The sequence below is a fragment of the Macaca thibetana genome, chromosome 2 (assembly GCF_024542745.1).
Source record: "Macaca thibetana thibetana isolate TM-01 chromosome 2, ASM2454274v1, whole genome shotgun sequence".
Taxonomy (NCBI): domain Eukaryota; kingdom Metazoa; phylum Chordata; class Mammalia; order Primates; family Cercopithecidae; genus Macaca; species Macaca thibetana.
The window spans coordinates 101,821,788-101,848,054 of NC_065579.1; the positions used below are offsets into that span (position 1 = coordinate 101,821,788).

Here is a 26,267-nt window from a genome sequence, read left to right on the forward strand (position 1 = left end):
GTTTCTTCATGCCTCTGAGGTTCTTACTGGGTTGGCAGCCTGGCTCCAGGGCTCAGGTAGGCTCAAGGTCCATTGCCATGAAAGCAGCCAGCCTCCATCTGCATGAAAAGCCCCTGGTTTGACCAGGGGGCTGCAGTCCAGAGCAGGAGTGCTACAATTGCCATGGTTGGGGGCATAGCTGCGTGGACTGGAAGTTCCCGGCTTTAAGTCCTCAGTATTAACCATTAACATTGATATGGTTTGGATGTTTTATTCCCTCCAAATCTCATGCTGAAATGTGACATGCAGTGTTGGAGGTGGGCCTAGTGGGAGGTGTTTGGGCCATGGGGGTGGACTCCTCATGAATGGCTTGGTGCTCGAGGTAATGAGTTCTTGCTTCATGGGTTCATGTGAGATCTGGTTGTTTACATGAACCTAGTACCTCCTCTCGTCTCACTCCTGCTCTCACCATGTGATGCTGGCTCCCCTTTGTCTTCAGTCAAGATTGTAAGCTTCCTGAGGCCCTGACTGGAAGCAGATGCTGGCTCTATGTTGTGTACAGCCTGCAGAACCGTTAGCCAAACACACTCTTCCTTATAAATTACCCAATCTCAGGTATTCTTTTATAGCAACACAAACAGGCTAACACAAACATATTAATGAGTTTTTAGTTTTCCTTGTGCTAATGTGCCTAATTCTTCACAATCACACTACAAATATCTTGTCAGTCCTATTTTACACATCTGCAAATGGAGAGAATTAGCAATTTTGTCCAAGAGTACGCTAATGAAGTGGTAAGGACAGGATTTGAACAAAGACCCTGATTCCAAACCCTTTCGTTTCAATATGGAGGTTTTCATTCTTGCTTGAGAAATCAGGACACAGAGGTAGACTATCAATTGGCAGAACAGAGGACCTCCCTCCTCCCCTCCCCAACTCTCCTACCTTCACTTAGCCATTTAAGAAATAATGCCATGATCTCTTACCAGGGAACACAGCAACAAGACCAGACTCCTGGTTCTAGGCTGCATGGCAGTCTGCTCTGTGACCATTTTATGTGATGTGCCTCTTTACACCATCCCCAGAAAGGGAAGGGCTAAGAGGTAGGGGTCTGAGTTCTTTGTGCTGACCACCACCTCCGCACTGCAGAAAACTCTGGATTCTCAGTTGAGCAAGTGCTGTCATCTAAGGACATCACAACCTGAAGAAGGTGGTAATCTTGTTCAGGCAATGGGTCTGCAACCAGATGGGAAAGGCCTCTTGAATTTCATAACCCCAAAGCCAAACCAGCTGGGAGAAAGCCACATAGCACAAGCAAACACAGGGCCTCACCATGTGGAGAAACTTTTTTTTTTTTTTTTTTTTTTTTGAGAGTTTTGCTCTTGTTGCCCAGGCTGGAGTATAATGGCATGATCTTGGTTCACTGCAACCTCCACCTCCGGGGTTCAAGCAATTTTCCTGCTTCAGACTCCCGAGTAGCTGGGATTACAGGCATGCACCACCACACTGGGTAATTTTATATTTTTAGTGGAGATGGGGTTTTGCCATGTTGACCGGGCTGGTCTCGAACTCCTGACCTCAGGTGATCTGCCTGGCTGGGCCTCCCAAAGTACTGGGATTACAGGTGTGAGCCACTGCGCCCAGCCAAGCAACTGTTTGTCTGCAGAAGAGACCTGCTGCCTCAGCAGGTGACCTAAGCACTTCGCGGGCATCCTGTAGCTACTGTGGAATAAGCTGACTGCAAACAGGGATGCCACAGGAAACCCATCCATGTCTGGACCAAACCAGACACATCAATCAGCCTGTGCCGATTTGGTTGGATCCACCGTCTATCACCTGCTCAGTTCTGAAACTGCTACAGAAATCTGCTAGGGAGGATCAGAATGAAACTGCGTAGCTATTACCATCCAAGACTGTTCCCACTTCCTTACATTCTTCTGGACCAACTGCCCTGAGAGAGCACCTTAGATGGTAGATTGCCACAGAACCAGAGCAGGAGGCATTTTCCTTGTCACTTGTCTGAAGGTGGTTGTCACACTGTATTAAGGCACGGCTATTTTCCAGAGGCCTGCAAAAGCTCTATCCTAAGGGCAGGTGGGAGTATCTCCCCTGAAGGGTAAAGTTGCTGTCAGAATTAGTCAACTGGCTGCCCTCTATAGGTTAAAAGGGCATGGAAAGGTCTTTGGGGGCAGTGGTAGTAAAGATGACTACAATTCTGCGTGGCAGGCTAAGAGCAGGGGTTCCGTAAGAATTGGAACAGGGCTAGAGCTAGCTACAGTTGGTTTTGGAACCTGTTTAGTTTGATTCATAGCACCTTCTCTATCCCTTTAGTCACCCTTTGTGTATGACAGTGTTGCCTCAACTTTGTCCCAAGGACTTCAGGATCACAGGTGTATCCTAATGGCCAGAGTGCTGGCATGCCTAAAAACAAGCCACAGGGAAATGAAGCTGGGGGGAGGAGCTGCTCACAAGGAGATCCAACAAAGGAGGTTTGGGTCTGAAGGCAGGTAGCGCTTCCTTCAGGGATATACCTTTCCCATCCCATTCTGAAACGACCTCCTTAAATGGAGATAATCCATCAACAGGGAATTGAGGGTACTTTCACATTGTTTCCAGGAAGACACCCCCCTTTAATGGGAGCAAAAGAACTATGCTCCTGGAACTGTAGAAAGCAGGGGTTTTGTAATAAACAGTTACAGGCAGAGCGGTTTGCAGAGTACTCTCACAAACTGGCATTATATAGACAAAAGGGTGCTCTGGGTATTCAGATAGGTATTTTTCCAGAATGAAGGTCAACCCCTCAGGCTACCATATCCAGCAGGACAGAAATCATGGGAGACCACGCAATTCACAGACTATCCACATTGTCCACCCGGAAGTTGTCCCCAGGAAACTTTTTGAGAGTTTTGCTCCTGTTGCCCAGGCTGGAGTACAGTGGCGTGATCTCCAGCTCACCGCAACCTCCACCTCGTGGGTTCAAGCAATTCTCCTGCCTCAGCCTCCCGAGAAGCTGGGATTACAGGCATGTGCCACCACACCCGGCTAATTTTTTTATATTTTTAGTAGAGACGGGGTTTCTCCATGTTGGTCAGGGTGGTCTTGAACTCCCAACCTTGGGTGATCCACCCGCCTCGGCCTCCCAAAGTGCTGGGATTACAGGCATGAGCCACCACGCCCCACCTCCAGGAAACTCTTGATTGCATTTATTTTCTTTATGAACACTTGGAAGAATACAAAACATTTTTTTTTTAACCATTTATGGTCTTGTACCCCACCCCATTAGAATAAATGGCCTGGATGGCATAGGCCCTGCATACTGTATTCACAACTGCAATTTCACTGTATTAATTGACCAATGTCTGGCAAATAGTGGCTCCTCAAATGTTTACTGTATGAAACATCTCATACAATAAACTGTAAGGAACTGTAGGGATCTTGCTCTATCATACGACCTTCTTAACCACTAGCTCTCCAAGGTTGGTTCCTTGACCAGCTTCATCAGCATCTCCTGGGAACTTGTTAAAAATGCGAAATTGGGCTGTGCGGTGGCTCACGCCTGTAATCCCAGCACTTTGGGAGGCCGAGATGGGCAGATCACAAGGTCAGGAGATCAAGACCATCCTGGCCAACACAGCAAAACCCCGTCTCTACTAATAGTAAACAACCACAACAAATTAGCCAGGCGTGGTGGCGGGTGCCTATAGTCCCAGCTACTTGGGAGGCTGAGGCAGGAGAATGGCGGGAACCTAGGAGGCGAAGCTTGCAGCAGTGAGCCGAGATGGCGCCACTGCGCTCCAGCCTGGGCAACAGAGCGAGACTGTGTCTCAAAAAAACAAAAACAAAAACAAAAACAAGCAAAATTTGGTTGGGCGTGGTGGCTCTCGCCTGTGATCCCAGCACTTTGGGAGGTTAAGGCGGGAGGATCACTTGAGTCCAGGAGGTTAAGGCTGCAATGAGCTATGATCATGCCACTGTACTCTAGCCTGGGTGACAGAGCAAAACCCCATCTCTAAAAAAAAAATTTTTTGAGATGGAGTCTCACTGTCACCCAGGCTGGAGTGCAGTGGTGCGATCTCAGATCACTGCAACTTCCGCCTCCCGAGTAGCTGGGATTACAGGTGCATGCCACCATGTCTGGTTAATTTTTTGTTTTTACTAAAGACAGGGTTTCACCATGTTGGCCAGGCTGGTCTTAAACTCCTGACCTCAGGTGATCGGCCCACCTTGGCCTCCCAAAATGCAAGTGCTGGGATTACAGGCGTGAGCCACTGCACCCAGCCTAAACTATTCTTAATTGAATGTGGGGGAATTACTCCATGGTAAGGACCCAGGGAACCTATGTAAGACTAGTTGATCATGCATGTCCTCCAATATCCTAAAAATAATTCACACTCAAGTTTATAAACCAGTCTTTAGTTTGAATAAAGGATTAACCTTCCCCATCACCCTTGAGAAAGTACAGGAATCTGGTGAGACCCAGCTGGCTTTGGCTCTCTTTATTAGAGGCACACTTTTGTGAAGAGCAGGGCATTCATCTCATGGCAGACACAGAATCCTCTTCTTTTGCTTCACTGGATTTATGAGCATCCTGAAAACAATCACTTCTTTTTTCTGCACAGGGTTTATTGTCCTTAGAGTATGTCAAGGTTCACAGAACCTTCTGCCCTCAAGGCCTGCCTCCAACTTGGGACTGTCTAAACTGCATCCTGACAAACATTATCCCATTCACTAAGGAAAGCTATTTCTCACACCAGGAGGTGCCAGGATGTTGGCCATCATTTTTGGAGAACTTCCATTTTCACTTTGACCATGCAAATGAACACTGGGTGAGGTATGCTCAAAATGTATGTTCCTTACACATCATGCAGGTGGGCAGTCAGAAAGGAAGCCCGAGTCACAGAATTTTAACTGCCGACCAAACCAAGACAAGGCGGGGCCAAATGTTTAGGTTCTTCATAGGATATATGAAGAAACTGGTATATGAATGCAGAAAATGGGACTAGAATCCAGAAATGGTGTTCCATTTATTCACTGAAAAAGAGGGAGATTAGGCCTTCTTCATTCATTTTCTCCAATCTCGCCAAACTCCCTCCCCTCATTTTCTCCAAAATAACAACACACTGAGAAACATGTTTGTACAAAAACCACGTATTATTCCCCCCCCTTCACAAAATCAGGTGGCTGTGAATTACAGGAATAAAACCAGATCAAAGACATGAAAAGAAAAAGCCACCACTTATACTGAAATATAACAGTGTTAAGAATTCAGGTATTTTGTAGAATTATTATTATAGTAAAAATATTTCCACCTGGATCTTTTAAATTTGAAAGTGATCACATTAAAGACCTGAGGTTACAAGGGACCACAGTATGAACCAGAATTCCATTTTCCTTCTAGGACTCCAGGGGAACAGGTAAGTATTTGGAATGAGTTTCCTTTGGGAAAGACTGGCAGGAAGTAGGGAAAACCCTGGCCATTGTCAAAAGGCACTGGGGTCTTTCTGGAGCCAAATGCATTGGAACTAAACTCCAGTAGGAATAAACTCATTCCCATTTTCCACTCCCAAGAGTCTAGAACAAAAACAAAAGGACCAAGGTCTCCTCGGTTCCAGTATTCCAGTACTCTGATGGTGACCAGGGACACCTGGTTAGAGGCAAACCTGAGGGTTTGAAAGGCAAATCTCAATTGTGGTTTTATTTTTTTTTTTGCTTTCTGATATTAAGGAAAAAAGTTCCCTATACCCTCTCATATGTAAAGCTTTAGAAAATATATAGAAAAAGATATCCAAAAGATGTCCACCTTGCATTCTAAATAATGAAACTGCCACTTGAGAATGTGAAGTAAGAAAGCCAGGAGCTTTGGAAACCAAGCTCTACCAAAAACACCCTTTCCCCACACATGGAAGGACAGAAGGGAGGGAAGGACGAGAAAACCGGGAACTTTCAAGTCACTTATCAGCAGGGGTAAATACGAGCTCAAATTAAGGCATTTTTGTGGCTTGTCCTCTGGAATGGCATTCTACCCTCCCAGCCTGAGCACCCCAAACCTCAAAGCATGATGCTCTGACTGCCAAGTGAGTTCCTTGTTACCCTCAGCATCTCTTTGAAAACCCTGTGATAGATGGAATGTGAGATTCTCAGAAATGGAAGGGAGAAGGTACAAGGAACTAATATCCTGCTTCACTTTTCCCATCCCATCCTAACCTTAAAAGTACCGGTTCATGAAATTCTACTCCCTGGCTACTGTAACAAGAGGTAGTTTGGGGACTTGTACCCCCAGCCATCCTAACCAAGTTTCACGAGCTAAAACATTCAGCACTATCTACTTTTTTTTTTTTTTTTTTCTTGTAAAGGGTTTTTTAAAGAGGGAGAAAAAAAAATGCACACAAAGCAGTGAATAGTAGGCTAGACTCATTGCAGGGGTCATTACCCAAGACTCCTAACTTTCAAGGCTAGTTGAGGAAACTAAGGAATGCTTCCCAATATTACAACCCTCAAAGGTCAAATTGCCCCCAGAAAAACAAAACACTCACCCCCAATCCAATGAATCATCTGCATAGAAAACCAGAGCCAGCGGGCCTAGGGAAGGAGCGGATGTTTGTGCTCTCCTCTAGCACATACTAGTTCAGTGGTATGTTCTGCCAGGCAGTGTGGAGGCCCTCAGAGGCCTCACTAGGGAATAAAATCACTGAGGTTCTCCTTCCACATCTCTTTTAATTTTCACACATTTGTGTGTGGCAAAAGTCTCAAACTTTACCATCAGCACCATTCTTAGCTCAGAAAAGCAGAAATAAGGTCACTTATAATGCCTTAAGGTTTGTCCCCTGTGGCTATCCCCCTTCTGCCCATCACTATTTTTTGGTTCCTATTAACTTAGGGTGCTCTCCTTTAAAACAATAATAACAGAAATATAAAAAGATAATGATTATATAGCATTATCCATAGAAGCATAAGACAAAGCAAAAAACTGCAAGAGAGCAAAAATGATAAAGACATAGCATGCTAAAGTTGACAGGACCTGCAGAGAAACTGTCAGCTTACTCCCACACCAGGACAGGGGAGATGCAGGTTATTTTAAGGATGACCAGGGCACACTGTCACCACAGGTTTCCCCTTGAGTGTTGGCTGAGGACCCAACACAAAAAGTGTCAGAAGGAGGGGTGGTAAGAGGAGTGGGGAGGCACTGGACACGTGCTTGGAGCTGTGAGAAGAAAAACCCTGAAAGAAACCAAAGAAAGTTTGAGGAACACAAGTCTTGTCATCCCCACTCCAGCTCATGGTGGTGGGCGTGGATGTTCTCTGCATCTTCCAGGCTAAGGAGCAGCTGAGGCTGGTGGGCCAGGAGCAGGAGGCGGAGGGACCCCATCTGCAGGTGGTGGTGGCGGCGGCTGCTGCTGTGGTGGAGGGGGATCTGCAAACATATCCAAGAGTAACTCGTTATTGCTGGAAATACAAGGGACTTAGAGGAAAGAGCCTACTCAATGAAAAAAAGACACAGAAGTCATTTTCTTAGTGGCAGGCAACCAATGCACCCTCTGAGGCATTGATTCCACTGTGGTCTATGCAGGTCAATTCCTTCTGAATCTCCAGGGCGCTGCTCATGTTGCTTAGCCTAACCCTAGTGGCTGGGGAGTGGGAGGTGTCTGAATTTCCCCCACCCTCCTTCCAGGCCAACTCCTTCCACGAATTGTTCAGAAGTTAATTTTGATTTCATTGTATTTCAATGGTTCTAATTTTATTTCTTCAGTTAAATAATAAGCTCCTTCCTGGGACAGTTCTATGTCTTATTTTTCTTTCTCCCATAGTCCCTAGCCTAGCTGGGCACACAAGAGATTATCAATAAATTCTTGCTATTTAAATGTCTCCACCAGGGCCAGAGAGCTTCACTTGAGGCAGTTGCTGACAAACTGGATAGTCCAGGGAGGCCTCCACAGCTCCTGAACTGCAGTCCTTCGATTTTTGGCCCAAACTAGGTCATGTCCTGAAGGGAACAATTAGTATGAGTGTCTGGGACTCTTTCCTATGTCAACTTTAGCTGCTTTAGTGTACAAAGGAACCCTAGAGATCATTTAATCTGGGTTTTAAAAACCCCTAGATCTTGCCAGAATTGAAAACATATGAAACAAAGTGCAGCCTTGCTCACCAATCAATTCACCCAACTCTATGCCCAAGAGGTTTCTACCAAACCCTTAAGACTCTTCAAAGCATTTTGAAACTCACTGATCTAATCCCTTGTGTCATCTTTCAGTGGAGGAAATGAAGGGCTGAAGTGGAGAAGCAACTCATCCAGTGTGGCCTACCTAGTATCCTAGAACCAATTCACATGGCTCAGAATTCCCAGAGCACTGACTTATGGTAGGAACCAGGCAGCAGGTGGGAAGGTTCCACCTGAAACCCTCCACATTCTCAACGAGCTCTACTGAGGTCCCTTTGGGAAGGAATCCTGAAGTGCAAAACATGCGTGACCAGCAGGGCATGACAGTGGTAAATTGGTAAAGACCAGTGACACTACCTCTGCAACAGGGATGGAAAACTGGTCAACTCTCCTGACAGGCGGGTTCATTTATGTACGGTTTGCAGGGTGGCTTGGCAAACATTTTCTTGCCAAGAAAAAGAGGTACCAACTGTACTATACAACCTCTGACCACTAGCTTAAGGGAGGTAATTAAAAAAAAAATTGTTGTGATCTTATATACCTAGATAAATTAGTGTCTTTCTTTTGTGTATCTACTTTGTCCCAGACTCTGGGGGCCAGAGAAGAGTAAGACACGTCTCAGTCTGTGAAACCTCCCAGAGTATTACAGTGTACTTAAGGCACATCGTAGTCTCATGTAACCTATGGTAAGTTCTATATGCCTTCATGTAACATTTGCTAAGTTCTATCCAAGTTTTCATTTCTTGTTTTCCCAACTAAAGCTCCTACAGAGCAAGAATTCTTATGCTTCCTATCTCTCTGAACTATAAATAGTAGCTAAACTTTTGGCCACACGTGAACTTCTACATGAACCCAAGATTACAGATGTGGCTGGGGTACCCGACCCACTATTGGCTGCATTTCAGCATCATCCTCACTGGGAAGACCTTCTGGAGTAAAAGGCAGGCCAGGGTCTCTGAAACAACCCTCAGGCCGAGGCTGAAGCCGAGCAAGAGCCTATGGGAGAAATGACCTGGCCTCTAAACACAGCCTCAGACAACTATCACTTAGCAGCACCAGTGCTTTCTTCATTGAGCTTGCTGGGACTTCGTATTTCCTCTCAACACAGACCCCAAATACTACTTTCTTAGCCTACACAGCCACTACTAATACATCAAGAATGGCTACAAGAAACATATGTTATTCCAGCTCTAAACTCACTTCTTTTCTTTACACACATCACTTTTGAACCCTGTATCCACAAAAGGCTGCTGTAGGGAAAACCACCACCAGTAGCTCTACATGTCTGTTGAGAGTCATAATGAGACAGGCTTAAACAGAGGAATATCTTTTTGGCCCCAATGCCGACAGTGCATGCCATAAAGGCACAACCCTGATTAGAAGCATTTTGTCATCTGTGCACCTGTCCATCGGGGTGCCTAAGAACAAAGACTGAAAACTGGTCTTCTAGAAGCCACTGTCACAGACTGCATCATCCATGGACCTGCCAAATCTCGGGGAGAGAACAAAGCCTCCTTCCCTTATCTACAGCCCTCCAGAACAGACCCTGGGATAATGCATCCCCCTACCGTGTTACTTACACATGCCGTTAGGTGCTGTCAGGGATACCCGGGGTCCTAAGATGTTTCCTGGCATTGGAGGCATGCCAGGAGGGGTAGGGCCACTCCCAGAGGGGTGGATGTTGGCTGCAACAGCGGGAATCATGCGGCCTGGCATGTGCTGCCCGGGCATCATGGAACCTGGGCCTGGTATCTGACCTGTGGAGGGAGATTTAAAGTACTATAAGTATACTAGAAAGGGGTATAAGAAAGGGATCAACTTAAATCCAACTCCTAAATACAGATAAATATCCAACCTTCCAGAGGATCTGAAATACCAACAGAGCAATAATCTGTAATAATCTCTACGTCTAGCTTTTTGTATTCTGAGTTTTTTGGAGGAGGGTGTTAATGGGGGTAGATCTGTGGAATGACTGATTATTCTAAACACTGGCAAGAAGGTGGCTGTAAAAAGAAATGGCAAAGGTTCCCTAAAATAAAGCACTCACTCTGGTTAGTTTGGGTGAGCAGTAGATTGTCAAATGTCTTCCTGAGGATATACAATGCCAAGCACAGCCCACAGGGAATGGAGAGGACTTTAAAAGGAAGTCAGTAAGTAAAAGTCAGTAAAAGGACCACAACTCAGTCCAGATTGTGCTCCATGGCTTACAGGGAAGGTTTGTCTGAAAGGGTATTAGTACTGCGAAATCACCATTAAAAGGGGATTCTGATTTGAATCCCCAATTCCTGTCCACAACTATTTCTCCCATTAAAAGCCTCATGTATGATTAAAAAAAAAAAAAAAAAAAATTCCTTATAGAGGTTACTATGAAGCACTCGCCTGATAGACTCATATGGGAAAACACAGACAGCTCCATCTCTTCCTACCGTTTTCTCCCTTTCCCTTCCTTTCATTTCATTTCTTTTTTTTTTGACAGTCTCACTCTGTTGCCCAGGCTGGAGTGCAGTGGCATGACCTCAGCTCATTGCAACCTCCGCCTCCTGGGTTCAAGCAATTTTCGTGCCTCAGCCTCCCAAGTAGTTGGGATTACAGGTGCCCCACCAGGCCCAGCTATTTTTTTTGTATTTTTAGTAGGGACGGTTTTTTTTTTTTTTTTTTTTTTTGAGACAGAGTCTCGCTCTGTCACCCAGGTTGGAGTGCAAGTGGCACCATCTCTGCTCACCGCAAGCTCTGCCTCCCGGGTTCCCGCCATTCTCCTGCCTCAGCCTCCCGAGTAGCTGGGACTACAGGCGCTCGCCACCACGCTCGGCTAATTTTTTTTATTTTTAATAGAGACGGGGTTTCACCGAGTTAGCCAGGATGGTCTCGATCTCCTGACCTTGTGATCCGCCTGCCTCGGCCTCCCAAAGTGCTGGGATTACAGGCGTGAGCCACTGCGCCCGGCCGAGACAGGGTTTTGCCATGTTGCCCAGGCTGGTCTTGAACTCCTGAGCTCAGGCAGTATGACTGCCTCAGCCTCCCAAAGCGCTGGGATTACAGGCGTGAGCCACTCTTCCTATTGTTTTCTAATAATGACAGAAGACTCTACAGTATTCAATACTGTTGTTCAATACTGAGGGACATGAACACTAAAGGAATCATTTGAGAGATGAAAATCATATGAGAATCAATATAGTTTTTTTTCTTTAAATCCAGGGGCTTTACTATCTTTTTGTAAGGACAACTGTATGCAACTGAATATAGGTTAGAAGACAGTACCAAGACAGCTAGAAATAAGAATGCTTGATCTTGAAAAATGTGGAGATGGGACCATTTGATAACTAACTGGCAACTGAACACTGAAGGACAAGAACACTAAAATACCTCCTGTATTCGGTTTCACACTGAGCTTTCTGACCCTTTAGAATGTTTAGCCAACTTTTTCTGTAAAGAGCCAGATAGTAAATATTTTAGTCTTTGCCAGCCATATGGTCTCTGTCACAACTATTCAACTCTGCAATGTAAGCATGAAGGCAGTCACAGATGATACACAATAGACTGTGTTCTAATAAATACATCTTTATGAACTCTAAAAGGTTAATTTCACAAATTTTTCATGTGACATGAAACATTATTCTTCTTTTGATATCCCCCTCCAACCATTTAAACTATAAAAACCACTCTTAGCTTACAAACTGTATGAAAAACAATTGATGAGCCAGATTTTGACCTAGGCTGTAGGCGATTCCTGCTTTGGATATGATGGTAAATATTTACTAGTTCTTAAACCAAGGGATTTGGCTGCTGGGCTTGTTTTCTTTTGTTGAGAAAGAATTCTCTACTGAGGTTGGAGTGCAGTGGTGCAATCACAGGTCAGCTCACTGCAGCCTCAACAACTCAAACTCAAGTGATCCTCCTGCCTCAGTCTCTCAAGTAGCTGGAACTACAGGTGAGCATCACCATGCCTGGCTAGTTTTAAATTTTTTTATAGAGATGGGGTCTCACCATGTTTCCCAGGCTGGTAGTCTTGGTTTTTTTTTTTTTTTGAGACAGGGTCTCTCTCTGTCACCCAGGCTAGAGTGCAGTGACACGATTTCAGCTCACTGGAACCTCTGCTTCCTGGGTTCAAAGGATTCTCCTGCCTCAGCCTCCTACATAGTTGGGACTACAGGTGTGCACCACCATGCCCGGCTTTTTTTTTTCCTTTGGTATTTTCAGTAGAGACAGGGTTTCACTATGTTGGCCAGGCTGATCTCGAACTCCTGACCTCAAGTGATCCACCCACCTCAGGCTCCCAAAGTGCTGGGTTTGTAGGTATGAGCCACCGCACCCGGCCGTAGTCTTGGTTTTAAAGAGTAATAAATCAAGAAGAATAGTTTAATGGGCACAATCAAGGCTTATTTTATTTTATTTTTTTAGACAGAATCTTGCTCTGTCGCCATCTTGGCTCACTGCAACCTCTGCCTCCCAGGTTCAAGCAATTCTCCTGTCTCAGCCTCCCGAGTAGCCGGGATTACAGGTGTGCATCACCATACCTGGATAACTTTTGCATTTTCTGTAGAGACAGGGTTTCACCATGTTGCCCAGGCTGGTATCGAACTCCTGACCTCAAGAGATCTGCCTGCCTCAGCCTCCTAAAGTGTTGGGATTACAGGCGTGAGCCACCGTGCCTGGCCTGAAATTTTTTTATGTAGGACAAATTATATTCTCTACAGAATAAGAAAACAGAATCAATGTAGTTTTTCTTTAAATCTAGGGACTTTACTATCTATGTAAGGACAACTGTATGAAACTGAATATAGGTTAGAAGACAGTACTGAGACAGCTAGAAATAAGAATGCTTAATCTTGAAAAATTTGGAGATTGGACCAAATTAAAATACACAAAGCAGTATTGAAGATAATTCAAATAAAGACTCTCTGTCACTACAGAAAGAGGTCTATCTAAACAAAGACATACAAAGCTTCAAACCACACCCTGCCTATCTCCAGTGGCTGTTCCTTGACCCAAGAACCTAAGAGAGGAGCCCCTTACTTCAGGGGTGTCAATGAAGAGAACTACAATGAAGTATGAGAATTAGGAATAAGGGGCTGGGCACGGTGGTTCACGCCTGAGGTCAGGAGTTCATGACTAGCCTGACCAACATGGTGAAACCTCATCTCTACTAAAAATACTAAAATTAGCCAGGCATAGTGGCATGCTCCTGTAATCTCAGCTACTTGGGAGGCTGAGGCAGGAGAACTGCTTGAACCCCGAAGGCGGAGGTTGCAGTGAGCCATGATTGCACCACTGCACCCCAGCCTGGGTAACAAGAGTGAAACTCTGTCAAAAAAAAAAAAAAAAAAAAAAAAAGAATTAGGAATTAAGGTAGTCCAGTCTTCCAGGGACTACTTTTTAAAACAAAATACATCAACATTATGTCCCAGAATATACAGAATAGTGAGTTTTGGGCCCTCTGGCCCATCTTTCTGCACTCTATAATGTAACGCAAAGCCCGGCAGAGGAGTCTCAGAGATCCGCTTGCTGGAAAATAACTTGGTCAAATCACTTTGGCAAAACCAAGAGCAGCTGCTGAATCTACTCCTACGTGGACACTGCCACTAGGACCAACTGACCATCATTAATTTTTGTCTTTTTGTACTTGTGCCGTAGCTAGGATAGAAATAGGCAGTGTTGGAGAGTCTGCCAATCTAGGGATTGACTCAGAGATAAAAGGGACAAATGGCAAGAATACTACAAGGCATATGAACGATGAGTGCACATAAAGGAGTGAAAGGCAAATCAAGGAAAAACCATGGAAGGAGCAAGCCAAAAAAAATGAAGACTTTCCAGCTGATCAATAAAAATTTGTGAGTAACTTGGAATTGTGGATGAGATGTAAGTAAAGTGAAGGAAAGGGATTAGGGATAGGACTAATCCTAAAAACACCTGGGACAGCAGGGACCCAAGGACTCAGGCATCCTTGTGATGGGACTGTGAAGCCACATGCTTGTAGATCCACAAACCAATAAGAAATAACAGAAATCCTGGGTGCCTTGGCCCACCCCCAGGGAATATGCTGCAGGACAGCAGGTACACCTTGATAAGATCTGCATACCTACATCCCTACAACCCATCCTGACTCCTGCAGCCGCTCCTCTATTCTCCATCTCTGACCTGTTGTTGCAGGAATGTTACTACATAAGTGGAAGCACTGTTTGCAATGTTTTGGAATTGGCTTCTTTTTTCACTCCAGGTAATTTCTTGGAGAGTCACCGGTTGTGTATGCAGTCACGGGCTGTTCCTCTCAGTGCTGGGTGGTGCTCCCTGCTGTGGATGGACCACACACCTTAAAGAGGACATCCAGTGCTTCTCACTTTTTGGCTACTATGAATAAAGCTGCTAGAAAAGTTTGTGTATGGGTTAAGATTTTTTTTTAAAAAAAAAACACATGGCCAAGTGGGCGCGGTGGCTCACCACCTGTAATCCCAGTACTTTGGGAGGCCGAGGTGAGCAAATCACCTGAGGTCAGGAGTTCAAGATCAGCCTGGCCAACATGTTGAAACTCTGTCTCTAATAAAAATACAAAAAAATTAGCCAGATGTGGTGGCGGGCACCTGTAATCCCAGCTACTCTGAAGGCTGAGGCAGGAGAATCGCTTGAACTGGAGAGGCGGAGGTTGCAGTGAGCCGAGAACGAGCCATTGCACTCCAGCCTGGGCAACAAGAGTGAAATTTCGTCTCAAATAAAATAAATAAATAAATAAAATAAACACACAGCCAAGCCTAAGTTAAACAATCAGAAAATAATGTGAATATCACTCCCATTGTAACTGAGAGGTACCATTTATATGTAGCATCTACATAAATACCATACCCTTCTGTGGTACCTTACTATCTTTCATCTGTATTACACTGAGGCTTATAAAGGTTTTTTTGTTTTGTTGTTTTTTGAGACAAGAGTCTTGCTCTGTTGCCCAGGCTGGAGTACAGTGGGGCGATCTCGACTCACTGCAACCTCTGCCTCCCCAGTTCAAGTGAGTCTCCTGCCTCAGTCTCCTGAAGAGCTGAAACTATAGGCTCACGCCACCACGCCCAGTTAATTTTTGTATTTTTAGTAGAGACCGAGTTTCACCATGTTGGTCAGGAAGGTCTCAATCTCTAGACCTTGTGATCTGTCTGCCTTGGCCTCCCAAAGTGTTGGGATTACAGGTGTGAGCTACCAAGTCCGGCCAGGTTTTTTTTTTTTTTCCCCAAAACAAAAATAAAACAAAACTGCTGGGTCTGTCATGATTCAAAGGAAAAAGGGCTACATTAATTCAAAAAAGAGTCATGCATGTAGAACAAGGGGTGAGAACTTCAATAGTAAGGCTACAGAAGACTTAGTGAAAAGTTGTGAAGAGAAGATTGAACCTAATTTTTTGTGGGATGGAAAGCAATTTTTTAGAAAATGTTTAAGAGATGGGGTCTTGGCCATGTGCGGTGGCTCATGCCTCTAATTCCAGCACTTTGGGAGGCCAAGGTGGGTGGATCAAGGGGTCAGGAGTTCAAGACCAGTCTGGTCAAGATGGTGAAACCCCATGGTGGTTACAGGCATGGTGGCAGGCGCCTGTAATCTCAGCTACTCGGGAGGCTGAGGCAGGGAACTGCTTGGACCTGGGAGGCGGAGGTTGCAGTGAGCTGAGATCATGCCATTGCACTCCAGCCTGGGCGACAGAGTCAGACTCCGTCTCAAAAAGAAGAAGAAGAAGAAGAAAAAAAAAAGATGGGGTCTTGCTATGTTGCCGAGGCTGAACTAGACCTCCTGGGCTCACGTGATTCTCCTCCCTCAGCCTCCTCTGTAGCTGGGGTTACAGGTGCATGCCACCATGCCCAGCTAGGATAGAAAGCTTTAAGAAGGGATGCAGAGGAGTTAGTGCCTAGAGAGAGAAAAAGCGCTTTTGCAGAGAAGTATGGGCTGAATGTCAGGTTGATGAGATAGACAAGAATAGGAGATGGCACTCTGCAAGTTCCTTCTTTTTTTTTTTTTTTTTTAATAAAAGAGATGAGGTCTTGGTTGGGGGCGGTGGCTCATGCCTGTAATCCCGGCACTTTAGGAGGCTAAGGCGGGTGGATCATGAGGTCAGGTGTTTGAGACTAGCCTGACCAACGCGATGAAACCCCATCTCTACTAAAAATACAAAAATTAGCTGGGCATGGTGGCGCACACCTGTAATCCCAGCTACTCAGGAGGCTGAGGCAGGAGTTGCAGTGAGCTGAGCTGAGATTGCGCCACTGCACTCAAGCCTGGACGACAGAGCAAGACTCAGTCTCAAAAAAAAAAAAAAAAGAGATGAGGTCTTGCTCTGTCACCCAGGCTGGAGTACAGTGGTATGATCATAGCTCACTAAAGCAGTGAACTCCTGGGTTCAAGTGATGCCCCCACCTCAACTTCCTGAGTAGCTAGGATTACAGGTGTGCACTACTACGTCAGCTAGTTTATTTATTTAATTTTTTATTTTTTGAGACGGAGTCTCACTCTGTTGCCCAGGCTGGAGTGCAGTGGCGCAGTCTCCACTCACTGCAAGCTCCGCCTCGTGGGTTCACGCCATTCTCCCGCCTCAGCCTCCTGAGTAGCTGGGACTACAGACGCTCGCCACCACGCCTGGCTAATTTTTTGTATTTTTAGTAGAGATGGGTTTTCACCGTGTTAGCCAGGATGGTCTTGATCTCCTGACCGCGTGATCCGCCTGCCTCAGCCTCCCAAAGTGCTGGGATTGCAGGCGTTTGAGCTACCGCGGTCGGCCCATACCAGCTAATTTTTTATACAGATGGGGCCTTCTATGTTGCCCAGGCTGGTTTCAAACTCCTAGGCTCAATGATCCTCCTACCTCAGTCTCCTGAGTTGCTGAGACTATAAGTGTGAGCTACTGTGCCCAGCCGCAGGTTCCTTAAAAACAGGCATCCTGGGGATTGGTGACAGAGCAAGGAGGAAGGGTGAGCATGGAACTGAGATGGAGAATGAATTTGGGTTTGGTATCTGACTACTGGGAGTGTGAAGATGGGATGATGTGAAGAGGACACAGAACTTTTGCTTTGGGAACAGGAGATATAGGCTGGGCAGCCACACAATGAAATACAGAGGTATGTGTAAAGGGAAGAAGGTATAGAACTCCCAGAGTTTCAAATAGAGCAGTGGCAAACACAGAGACTTACTATTCTAAGATTCTCCACAAACTGTCAAAGGGGCAGTTTTTAAGGTAGTACTGTCCCAGCTTTGTTTTTAAGGTGGTACCTTTGTTTTTAAGGTGGTACTGTCCCAGCTCCCTTTTGGAGGCCCGTTTTTTGCTCTCTTCCTACCCCACATCACCTGCTAGGCCATTAATAAAAGCAATGCTTTGTTTTCCACACTCTAAATCACTACTAATGATTCTCTAATGGTATTCTAGGTGGTGTGAAGGGTGACAGGAGATGACTTCGTTGCTGCTGGAAACAGGAGGCCTACCCTGCAGACGAAAGAACACTCCTAATGGACTTGTTGTGAGAAAGGGAAGCCATATACTAGGAGAAATAATGCCGCCCGTGTTTATCAACAGGTACAGGTTGCTTCCTTCCACCAAGTCCGACCTGGACAGAGGCCTTAAACAAGTTAGGAAGAACATATTGCCACCCTTCACAGGTCTCCTCCTCTCTCTCTGAATCCCTGAGCTTTGGTTTCCTGAGACTTTATTGAATAAAGCTATGTATGTGGCCCGGCACAGTGGCTCACGCCTGTAATCCCAGTACTTTGGGAGGCTGAGGTCAGGAGTTCAAGACCAGCCTGGCCAACATAGTGAAACCTTGTCGCTACTAAAAATGCAAAAATCAGCTGTGTGTGGTGGTACATGCCTGTGGTCACAGCTACTCGGAAGGCTGAGGAGAAGATCGTTTGAACCTGGGAGGTGGAGAATGCAGTAAGCTGAGATCGCGCCACTGCACACTCCAGCCTGGGCGACAGAGAGACTCTGTCTCAAAAAAAAAAAAAAAAAAAAAAAGAGAGAGAGACACACACAGAGACAGAGACATAGAGAGGAGAAGGTGATGTAAAGATGAAGCAAAGAAAGACGTGGCCATAAGACAAGGAATGCTGCAAGCCACCAGAAGTTGGAAGAGACAAGGAACAGGATTCTTCCCTATACACCCTGGAAGGAGCATGGCTTTGCTGGATATTGGACCTGATTTCCCAGAAAGTAAGAATAAATTTCTCTTGTATTAAGTTATTATGACAGGCTGGGTGCAGTAGCTCATGCCTGTAATACCAGCACTTTGGGAGGCCAAGGAGGGTGGATCACCTGAGGTCAGAAGTTTGATACCAGCCTGGCCAACATGGTGAAACCCCGTCTCTACTAATAATACAACAATTAGCCAGGAGTGCATATGCCTGTAATCCCAGCTACTTGGGAAGCTGAGGCAGGAGAATCACTTGAACCCAGGAGGCGGAGGTTAGAGTTAGCAGAGATCACACCACTGAACTCCAGCCTGAACGACAAGAGCAAAACTCTTGTCTCAAAAAAATTATAGCAGCCTCAGGAAACTATGTAGGAAACATGTGGTATGCCTTAGGCACTGTACTTAAGAGTTTTATAAATGTTAACTCATTCAATCCCCATACAACACTATAAACCAGGCACTATTATCCCTGTGAAAGAAAGGGGAGGACACAAAGATTAAGTAGCCTGCCCAACGTCATAAAGCTGTAAATGAGGGAGCTCAGATCTGATGTAGGTACTCTGATTCTAGAGATGGTGCTTGCAGCCAGTATGCACCTCTGACAATCAAGGTCTGGGGGAGAGGGGTCTAACAGGTGCTCAGAGACAATGTGATGCAAACCCTGGTGTCACCAAACTGATTGACCTGTTATTTGCCCCATGCTCAGCTCCAGACAGAAATTACTTTCTGAACCAGCAATTCAGAGTGTATGTTCCAGCAGAGAAATCAACTATTCAAGAAACAATCTGGCAAAGAGGAGCATCACTGGCTGACTGACAAACGCCCATGAAGTGATGTCTACCTATCATGCACTGGGAAATGCCTGCAGGCTCTTGCTCTTAAGTCCAGTAGTACTATTTCCAAAGCTATCTTCTCAGTGGCAGTGGCCCATTTACCTATTTCCCTACATCTTTATGAATACAAGCTGGGATAGGGCAGCTTTAGGGTTTTCCAAGGCTGTTAGCCCAACAGATAAAAAACCTTTCTTTTCATTTATTATAAATTCTAAAGCCTTGTGGAAAAAATTCTTTATCCTATTGTCACAAACAAGGTCATAAAGCCGCTTGGATACAGGTGTTCTGAGTAGGAGAGGACAACAGCTTCTCAGCAGCAAAAATGAAGGTATAGAGGAAAAGCAATTTACTTCTGCTTATGGCACCTTGCAAAGACAAACATCTCGCAGGAAAGCAAAGGGTACTCTAAGAGTGAATGATGTCCCTTTGCTGTCCAGAGGTTCCTTCTGTCAGATGCTATGCAACTCAGCACTGGTGTACCTGGGGCAGTGGGTTTAGAGAAAAGACAGGAAAGGAGGTAAGAATAAGGCTGAGTAAGGGTCGACCATGCCAGGTGATGTGACAGTTATCTCTTTGAAGCCTCCAGGTTGTTAGGAAGATGATGGTAAGGGCCCAGTTTTGAGATAAGGAAACTAAGCCTCAGAGAAGCTATGTAATTTGGCCCAAAGTCACAATGAACAAGAGACTGAGCTGAGATTCAAATCCAGGTCATTCTGATCCTGAAGTCCATTCTCTTTTCCTTTACCCCACCGTCCTTTCGAAGGAGTAACTTTCCCCTTAGAAAAGGTAACTTCCAAGGATGAAATCTGAAATAGGTAGAATTTAAGAAGACTCAGGAGAAGACAAAATCAATTTCTCGTAAAGCAACCCTTGTCCTTACGAAACCTAAACATCCTTATGGTTTTTGTGGTGTCTTAATACAGGTCTCACCACTTTTAAATGAACAACAGTGTCTGAAGGCATTTCCATTAATTCTTACTAACATTAAGAGATCTGGGCCGGGCGTGGTGGCTCAAGCCTGTAATCCCAGCACTTTGGGAGGCCGACACAGGCGGATCACGAGGTCAGGAGATCGAGACCATCCTGGCTAACACGGTGAAACCCCGTTTCTACTAAAAAATACAAAAAACTAGCCGGGCGAGGTGGCGGGCGCCTATAGTCCCAGCTACTCGGGAGGCTGAGGCAGGAGAATGGTGTAAACCCGGGAGGCGGAGCTTGCAGTGAGCTGAGATCCGGCCACTGCACCCCAGCCTGGGAGACAGAGCAAGACTCCGTCTCAAAAAAAAAAAAAAAAAAGAGATCTGGCCCACACAAATCTGAAATGCATAGGAACAGGCCTTGGCAAACAAAGTAAAGGGTGTATGTCTTTTCCATTAAAAAAAAAAAAATCAGGTATTTTTTTCCCAACAGACAGGTGGAGGAAGAAAATGAGAGAGAGAGAGAGAGAGAGAGAGAGAGAGAGAGAGAGAGAGAGAGCGTGCGCATCAAAACAGCAGTATCAAAGCTTAGAATGGTGGCAGTCTGACCTACATACAAGCTTTTTTTCTTTTCTTTTTTTTTTTTAAACAGCAGGCATCTGAAGCCTGAAAAATTAAAAGGTTTGCTAAAATTAAGTTTAACTAGTAGAAAAATCCCTCATTCTCTTTCAGGTTTATTATATCTTTTACTAAAGCATTACACTCATGACACTTAATGGAATATTAGTAAAGTATCTTAATTTTATACTTTGGGTTGAGAAAGGAGGGTAGGAAAAGAAAGTTAATCTAGGAAAGGGAACCTGTGAATTTCCAGTCTTGAGCACATTTCATCAATCCATTTCTAACTGTCTATATAAGCCACATCCTCTGGCTGAGTCCCCTGGAGAACGGAAATAACAAAATCAGGGCCAAGTGAGGGGAAGCCCAGGCTCCTCAGAGACTGTGCCTTCCCCACAGCAGCTTCCTGGGGGTGCCTGTGACAGACTCTCTTTGTTGAAGACTGGGCCCTCACTGTTCTCTTTGTGAGGGTAACCTGCTACTCCGGAAAGTAGCATGGCAGCCTTGTTATCACATGATGCAAGTAGGACCAAAGGCACCGCAGATAATAAAATCTTGGCTGATGTGATGGGCTATTGCTTTTTTCTTTTTTTTTTTTTTTTTGAGACGGAGTCTCACTCTTGTGACCCAGGCTGGAGTGGTGCAGTGGTGTGATCTCGGCTCACTGCAACCTCTGCCTCCTGGGTTCAAGTGATTCTTCTGCCTCAGCCTCCTGTGTAGCTGGGATTACAGGTGTCTGCCACCATGGCCGACTAAGTTTTGTACTTTTAGTAGAGATGGGGTTTCGCCATGTTGCCCAGGCTGGTCCCAAACTCCTGACCTCGGGTGATCTGCCTACCTTGGCCTCCCAAAGTGCTAGGATTACAGATGTGAGCCACCACGCTCGGCCAGGCTATTGCTTTTCTTTTTCAGTGTGGGGTTGAGTCCAGGGGTGGGTTAGAAAGTGATAACTGGTTGTAATCCTTTCCTGAGCTTTATTTCTCATGAGGTACGGTTGTGTAAGTAGGTCTGAGGGGCTTAAAAAGCCAAGTGTAGCTGGGTGTGGTGGCACATGCCTGTAGTCCCGGCTACTCAGGTGGCTGAAGTGAGAGTATTGCTTGAGCCCAGGAATTCGAGGCTGCAGTGGGCCATGACTGCACAACTATACTCCAGGCTGGGCGACACAGCAAAACCCTGTCTCAAAAAAAAGTTTGTTTTTTTTTTTAAAGACAGGGTCTTGCTCTATCGCCCAGGCTGGAGTGCAGTGGCGCGATCTTGGCTCAACACAGCCTCGACCTCCTGGGCTCAAGTGATCCTTCTGCCTCAACCTCCCAAGTAGCTGAAACCACAGGCGCATGCCACCACACCCGGCAAATTTTTTTATTTTCGTAGAGACAGGGTTTCATCATGTTGCCTAGGTTGGTCTCGAACTCCTGAGCTCAAGCAATCTGCCTGCCTTGGCCTCCCAAAGTGCTGGGATTACAGGCGTGAGCCATCATTTCCAGCCCATTCTAGTTTTATCATTAGAATATCACTGTATTATGTCTGAGTTCTCATCAAATCAGACCAATTCTATTCTGATTTTCTAGGCACTTTCAAAAATTCTTACACTATTAATAATGATGAAACAATGAAAATATTTAAATCAAACATGTTCTTTCCCTCTGCTTACACACATCGAGCACACACAAAGGCTTCCCCAATGCAGGCAGCTGACTTAAGATCCATGAGGCAAGAATATTCAAGAGTGTCTCATTTATTACAAATGCCTAGGATGGGCTGGGCCTAGTGGCTCATGCCTGTAGTACCAGCACTTTGGGAGGCCAAGGCGAGAGGGACACTTGAGCTCAAGAGTTTGAGACCAACCTGGGCAACATAGTGAGACCTTGCCTCTACTAAAATACATCCCTGCCTATGGAGAGCAGAGATTACCACTATAATTATATACTAGATTTCTGTCATTTCCTTCGAACTTAATGATAGGTAATCTTCCTTTAAACATGTGCTAAAGTTCCTACAGTCCTGACCATCTCAACTTAAAGGAGATCCCGCCGGGTGCAGTGGCTCACACTTGTAATCCCAGCATTTTGGGAGGCCGAGGCGGGTGGATCACCTGAGGTCAGGAGCTGAAGACCAGCCTGGCCAACATGGTGAAACCCTGTCTCTACCAAAAATAAAAAAATTAGCTGGGCATGGTTGCAGGTGCCTGTAATCCCAGCTACTCGGGAGGCTGAGGCAGGAGAATTGCTTTAACCCGGGAGGCAGAGGTTGTGGTGAGCCAAGACTACAAAATTGCACTCCAGCCTGGGTGACAACAGCAAAACTCTGTCTCAAAAAAAAAACAAAAAAAACAAAAAAAAAAAACAAAAAACCGGAGATCCCAGGAAGTCAGAGGTGCCCTCCTGCTCGAGTAAGCAGCACACCTCAGCAAACAGCAGCCACCACCTGGGCCATTCTCCTCTATGGTTCCCCATGTGCTTTCATATTAACAGATACCATGGGCCAGGGTATGGTCAAGGGAATAACACACATGTGCTTAAGAATTGGTTTCTATTATGACTATTCACCTTTTGCCATCTGGAATGGCAGCCTTATAGGGAGAATCTTAATGTAGGCATCATTTGATATAATTTTATAGTTTAAATGAAAAGGAATGAAATGCAGTGCTGTGTATTTCATTAAGATCAACAAAACCTAAACAAACAGTACAGGTGGGGCCAACCTTCAGTTTCCATTTGCCAACTGGATACCAGAAACACTCTACTACAGATACTTCCCTTGTCTTTTTGTTTGGTAGGAAGAAACCAAGTTAGGACACTATAAGAGATAGGAACAAAATAATAAGAGCCAAGGAAGAGCAATAGAGGCATGCACACAGTCGTCTCTAAACAAAAATTACAAGCATTTGATGAATCAAAGGTAGGGGATGGGGCAGAGGGGCTGAAGGACTTACAGAGGGGTACAGGTACGAATTAAATGGCATATGTACAGGTACCAGCTTATACCAGTTACACTGAAACCTAGAAGTCCATAAGTGTTTGAGAGCCTAGCAGATTCATAATACCAAGCTGCTACTTTAACAGGCTCCACCACTAACTGATGGAGAGTTGTGTAGAGAAAAATTACATGTAACTTATCTGCATACTTATACAGAAGCCAGAGAGATGAAAAATTAACCACTTGGTAATAAACCTGCCTAGTCCCTGCACTCAGCATTTCCCCAACCTTACTGGCATTCAGAGGCTGATTATTCCCATCATGTATCATAAAGTCTAGTCAAATACCAAAGACAGCCAACTGACCCAGACAGTCTTCAGCTCCCAATGTAAGTTGTGGCCTGTTAACTTTTCTGGAACTTAGGAATCCTAAGTTGGAAGGACCTGCTCATAGTTCTTACCCTGTGGCAACTCAGAGACGAAAGCCATTCTGGCCCCAGAACGCTACGGACAATCTTACTTGTCCTGGTTTGAAAGTACTCTGTAGCTGACCTTTAGAATATGGTCTATCAGACCTACCTGTTAGAACCAGCTTTTTCTGAACCGATAACTTTAAAACAGCGTGTTTAATTTACTTTTTTTTTTTTTTTTTGAGATAGAGTCTCTCACTCTGTTGCCCAGACTGGAGTGCAGTGGCATGATCTCAGCTCACTGCAACCTCTGCCTCCTGGGTCCAAGCAATTGGGTCCATGCCTTGGCCTCCTGAGTAGCTGGAATTACAGGCGTGTGCCACCAGACCCGGCTAATTTTTCTGTTTTTAGTAGAGATGGGGTTTTGCCATGTTGGCCAGGCGCTGGTCTCGAACTCCTGGCCTCAAGTGATCCACCTGCCTTGGCTTCCCAAAGTGTTGGGATTACAGGCATGAGCCACTGCGCCCAGCCTAATTTGCTGTTGCTCTTAATTTTACTCTTTAACAGACTTAATTTTACATTCAAACTCCAAAGCAACGCAACAAAGGGATAATTTGGGAAAATTATTATCTTGAATTGCTGGAACTCTCACATACTGCTAGAGTGTAAACAGGCACCACCACTGTGCAAAAAGTTTGGCAGCATCTATTAATCTGAACATATGCATATCCTATGATCCACTCTTAGGTTCATAAATACTCAATTCTATACCTCAGGGATATATACAACAGAAATGTACCTATATATCTTATCAAAAGACATGTGCTCATGTATTTCACAACACCACAAACTATTCATAATAACTAAAATCCAGAAATCAGTCAAATGTCCAACAGGAGAACAGACTAGTAAATAATACAGCCACAGAACACTGTATAGCATACAGAAGGAACAAATGTACAACCACTAACAACAATGTGGATGCATCCCAGATACACAGTGTTGAGTGAAAGAAGCCAGACGTGGCCGGGCATGGTGGCTCAAGCTTGTAATCCCAACACTTTGGGAGGCAGAGGTGAGAGGACTGCTTGAGCCCAGGAGTTCAAGACCAGCCTGGGAAATATAGTGAGCCCATGCCTCTACAAAAAAATTTAAAAAGCAGTGGGGCGTGGTGGTGTGCACCTGTGGTCCCAACTACTCAAGAGGCTGAGGTGGGAGGTTGAGGCTGCAGTGAGCCTTGATGGTGTCCCTGCACTCTAGCCTGGGTGACAGAGTATGGTCCTGACAAAACAAAACAAAACAAAATAAAACAAAACAAAACAAGGAAAGCAGCCAGATATAATAAATATCATTGTGGTTACATTTAGATAACATTCAACCAGCCCAACTAGTCTACGGTGCTAGAAGTCAGGTGCTAGAAGGCGACTGAGTATGATGAGGGCCTCTGTGTGTTCGTTACACATGAATATTCTCTGTTAAAACTCATCAATTCTGTAAGTATAAAGGAAGTAAAAAAATTAAAAAAAAAACCCTCAGCTGAATATTTATGATTGTGCATTATCCAAAATGTACATTTTATTTCAATAAAAAGATCATAAGACTATCTTGTCATAGACTAAAAATAAAAAAAACCTCTCATCATGCACTGCACTCAATAATTCTTTCCTTTACAAATTCACTTTAGAAAAGTCTATTTTTGTGAGAAAGTAAAAAGATTAAAATGACCTATTTCTCTTCCAAAGACTATTTTTATGAACTCTAGTTTGCTGGCACTGCTTCACTAGAATAGCTGTATCTGAATCTGCTGTAAATCCCCTTAGTCTTCTGTCACGGGAGGCAGCACTGTGGCACTGGCCTCACTTTGCAATTAGATGGAGCTCAGTGTGAATCCTGGCTCCACCATGCAGCAAAGTTCTGTGGCCTTGCCATGCTTTGTAAGGTGAGAATGAAAAGTAAGTGAAAAGTAAATGAAAAGTAAGTGAAACAATGTGGGTAAGGGGCATGGCACACAAATACCTATTATCACCAAAATCTCATTTAGGGAAGAAAGTAGATGCACCTCTCTGCTCATCTTTTACAAACTAAATGCAGATGCTAGTGCTCCTTAGATGTTCTGTGAGATTTAATGTGAATATGATGCTTTAGCACCATTAAAAGCCAAATACCATGTAGCTACAGTAAACTTCCTCTTAAAAGTTTATCCCAGTATTTTAGAAACTGAATTTTTATTTATTTATTTATTTTTTAGAGACAAGGTCTCACTCTGTTGCCCAGGTTGGAGTACAATGGTGCAGT

The 26,267-nt window shown here is 44.9% G+C and overlaps 1 protein-coding gene across 2 annotated transcripts in view; it reads right to left on the reverse strand.

The window, feature by feature from the left end:
• Positions 1–4,984: 4,984 nt before the first annotated feature.
• The window catches only part of SMARCC1 (SWI/SNF related, matrix associated, actin dependent regulator of chromatin subfamily c member 1), a 195,593-nt gene continuing 174,310 nt past the window's right edge, over positions 4,985–26,267 (reverse strand). Inside the window, exons 27-28 of one of the 2 annotated variants that reach the window (XM_050780744.1) lie at positions 9,715–9,891; positions 4,985–7,390 (exon numbers count right to left, since the gene is read on the reverse strand). In XM_050780744.1, coding sequence (XP_050636701.1) covers positions 7,293–7,390; positions 9,715–9,891 — 275 coding nt within the window. In that variant the 3' untranslated portion in view covers positions 4,985–7,292. The remainder of the gene's footprint in view (positions 7,391–9,714; positions 9,892–26,267) is intronic. The other variant, XM_050780745.1, reaches the window with a different exon arrangement.